Below are 3,152 nucleotides of genomic sequence, written 5' to 3' on the forward strand. Positions count from 1 at the left end.
GAGACCTGCCTGCCCTTTATTTTGAGGTTGAAATAAAAATTTTCAAACCTAATTTTTTTTCTTTCCCCTTGAGTTGAAAAGCATACCCCACCCTATGAGTGTGTCAGGAGTGAGATAACTCCTCTTTGGAAATAGACTTTTCGCAGGTCTTGGAGGCTCCTAGGGACTCAAGTCTCTAGTTTAAGTTTCCTTGGATTGTAGAAGCCTCTGCATTCAGGCTGCTAAGGGGTTTGAGTGGGGACGCAGGGGGACATGTCCCCTACTGGGACAGATGGCAGTTCTTCAGGGCCTTGTCTTATGGGCACCAGCCCCCCCCCCCCCCCCCCCCCCCCGTGTGTGAGTGAGTGTGTGTGTGTCTGCACTTAGGTGCGAGGTTTTGCAGGAGGGGTTAGGAATGACAGAGCAGCTTTTTCAACGGGCACATAAGGCAGATGAACAAACATCTACAAATGCTAATTTCTGTTAACACAATGTGAATGTCTGGGGCATTTATTCATTCAATTCAGATTCAATTGAAACAAACAGGTCTGGACTGAGGCTTTGTGTTGGCTCTGAACTTTGGTCCCCTGGGGAGACCAGGGATGATTCCATGACAGGAGGAAGTCTGATGTGAGTGGGAAACAGGCAAAAGCATCAACAATTGTTTGGCTCCAGTAAGAGAAGTGCTGAGGGAGGGTGAGGTCACGTGGGCAGGTTTGGGGGAGATGGGGCCCTGGGGGGATTTTATCGTTGGTGGATGACAGGCAGGTGAGCCCTGGAAGAAAGCCCTGGAGGCACAGACAGCAGGGATTAATGCGACTCTCAGTTGATGGGTCAGAGGTCTATTTAGAGTTTGTCACTCAGGAGGGACCTCAACAATGGCCTCAGGCCAGTGTCTGGCCAGCTGGTAAACCAGGACCACTACGCCCAGCAGCATGGCCCAGCGCAGCATCCTTGGCAGCGACATCCAGGGGAGCCACCAGTCCCACCACCAGCGCCTCTGCCACCGCAGCGCCAGGCCTGCCAGACTCTCGGCCACCCTGCGCCTCCGCTCCTCAGGGTCCTCCTGGGACAGCTCCTGCACCAGGCGGTACACATCGTTGGAGTAGGGGGCACCTCCGTGGCCCTGCACCAGGCGCTCCACCAGGTCCAACAGCTCCTGCACCTGGGCCTCCTGCTCCCCCCCCACCGCCCGGTTGTTGAAGGCGCACACGCGGCCCCCGCATTCAGCCACCAGTGCTCGCAGCGCATGGTTGTCCGTGTCCTGCACATACTCCCGCAGTGAGCCCCCCCCCAGGTCCTCCTTGCGCGTGAACAGCACAATGGTGCGTGCCATCACCTGGTCCCTGAACAGGCCCTTGAGCGCTCTCACCGCCTGCTGGTCCTGCTCAGTGAAGCGGCCCAGCTGAGTCACCAGGAGCAGCACATGGGGCCCGGGCGCTGACAGCAGGTAGCAGCGGGCCCGTTCCTTGCACCCCGGGTCTGTCTTGGGGACTTGGGAGCTGAAAATGTCTGGGGTGTCCATGACTTCCAAGTGCCACTGGCCCCATCTGCAACTCTGCACCTCACAGGTTCTGGTCACTGTGGTGGCCCCGAGCCTGGAGAGGAAGCGCCTGTGGCCCAGGATGGTGTTCCCTGTGGCGCTTTTCCCTGTCCCTGTCTTCCCGGCCAGGATGAGCCTCAGCCTGGGCTCCTGCAGGGCCTGCGTGGAGTCTTCAGAACCTGGAGGACAGTGATCTGTGAGCGTCCAAGCCTTAAAGCAGCTGATCCTGGTTACCTGGACCCCAGAGCCCTCTGAACCAGGAGAACATCAGGGCCTCAGCTCTGCTTTTCCACAGGAGCCTCACCGAAGTCCTTGCTCAGAGCTCTCAGAATCCGGGGGATCTGAGATGACACTATTCCTGTCACCTCTGGCTTCACCACATGCACCTGCAGATGCTCAACACATGGTGGGCATTTCTCTAGGGGACGCCCCTTCATAATCCCAGGCATGACCTCACCTGCATGGTCCCTGGCCGCCCACATGGTGCAGAGCCGTCCCTATTTGAGGCTTCAGTGGCCTCTGCCATGCTCCTCCCAGATTCCAGCCCAGGGAAGGTGGGCAGGAGGGGGGCTGTCTGGGTTCCCGGACACCCTGGGCTTGTCCACAGCCCCCCATCAGCCAGCTGAGCCCCCTTGGAAGTTGCTTACCTAAGGTTAAACATTTGTGCAAAAATGGGAATAACAGTGTAGAGTTGTTTCTCCTGGAGTTGCTGAGAGGATCAGAGGAGCTCACCTCTTTCCTTCTGGCTCCCTCCCTCCCTCCCTCTTAAACCTGCTGCCTACTGGTGAGACACAGTTCAACCCCCACCCTGATTCTCTAACACTCTACCCCACGAGTCACCACCCTCTAGTGCGTGACCTGATGCCCTCCAAACCCTCCTCTGTGCCGATCAGGGCGGTTCATTACCCCCTTTTGCGCTTGGGGAATGGAGGCGCAGGCTCGGCAAGGAAGTTCATACCTCCCGGCTGGGCAGGGCAGGGCAGGGACCCAGCTAAAATGCACATCTCAGGGCTCCTGTTTCAGCCCAGGCTCCCCAGAGACCCCTTTGGGTGGTCTGTTCAGTTCTGAGGTCGCCCGTTCCCCTCACTCCCCAGAGCTCACACCCGGGGCAAGGATGCGGTGCACGTGCTCTTACCATAGGCACTCTCTTCATCTCTTGCCATCTTCCGTCCTCCCATGCTGGCCTGAAAGAGTCCCAAACACAATTTGTTCATTCATTCATTCTCTCATTCACTCATTCAGTCATTCATTCACTCATTCACTCACTCATTCATTCAGTCACTCATTCACTCACTCACTCACTCATTCATTCATCCACTCATTCATTCATTCGCTCATTCATTCACTCACTCATTCACCCATTCATTCACCCATTCATTCATTCATTCACTCATTCACTCATTCATTCACTCGCTCATTCATTCATTCATCATTCATCAAATAGGTATAACTACAATATGTCAGGCCAAATCCAAAGAGCTGGTGATACCAGTGACAAAGTCATGGTTCCCACTTCCCCTGAACATCAGAACCGAGGGGAGAACATTGGAAGGGCCTGGGCTGGGGTTGGAATGATGCTGTGAGAGGGTGTGATGAGCTTGGTTTTGTCTTTTCAAGGACGTCAAACGCA

At 55.7% G+C, this 3,152-nt stretch overlaps 1 protein-coding gene across 2 annotated transcripts; it reads right to left on the reverse strand.

The window, feature by feature from the left end:
• Positions 1–817: 817 nt before the first annotated feature.
• On the reverse strand, positions 818–2,745 carry LOC107524936 (GTPase IMAP family member 1). 2 transcript variants are annotated; one of them, XM_087821351.1, is made up of 3 exons: positions 2,626–2,697; position 2,397; positions 818–1,701 (listed from the first exon to the last, which is right to left on the reverse strand). In XM_087821351.1, exons 1-3 carry the CDS (start codon positions 2,683–2,685, stop codon positions 836–838), a joined length of 927 nt encoding a protein of 308 aa, XP_087677477.1. In that variant the 5' UTR covers positions 2,686–2,697; the 3' UTR covers positions 818–835. The 2 variants fall into 2 exon arrangements, with proteins under 2 accessions (XP_087677477.1, XP_016052490.2); XM_016197004.2 differs by lacking the exon at position 2,397 and having other exon boundaries at positions 2,658–2,745.
• Positions 2,746–3,152: the final 407 nt, after the last annotated feature.

Source organism: Miniopterus natalensis, chromosome 10, assembly GCF_054644295.1.
Source record: "Miniopterus natalensis isolate mMinNat1 chromosome 10, mMinNat1.hap1, whole genome shotgun sequence".
In the NCBI taxonomy this organism is placed as follows: Eukaryota; Metazoa; Chordata; class Mammalia; order Chiroptera; family Miniopteridae; genus Miniopterus; species Miniopterus natalensis.

What these genes read in the sequence shown, in the direction of transcription:
- LOC107524936 (XM_016197004.2), bottom strand. Translation starts at nt 2,736, where the DNA reads ATGAACAAATTGTGTTTGGGACTCTTTCAGGCCAGCATGGGAGGACGG. An exon ending in AGATGAAGAGAGTGCCTATG is followed by an intron (nt 1,702 to 2,657) that starts GTAAGAGCACGT and finishes ACTGTCCTCCAG; the next exon opens with GTTCTGAAGACTCCACGCAG.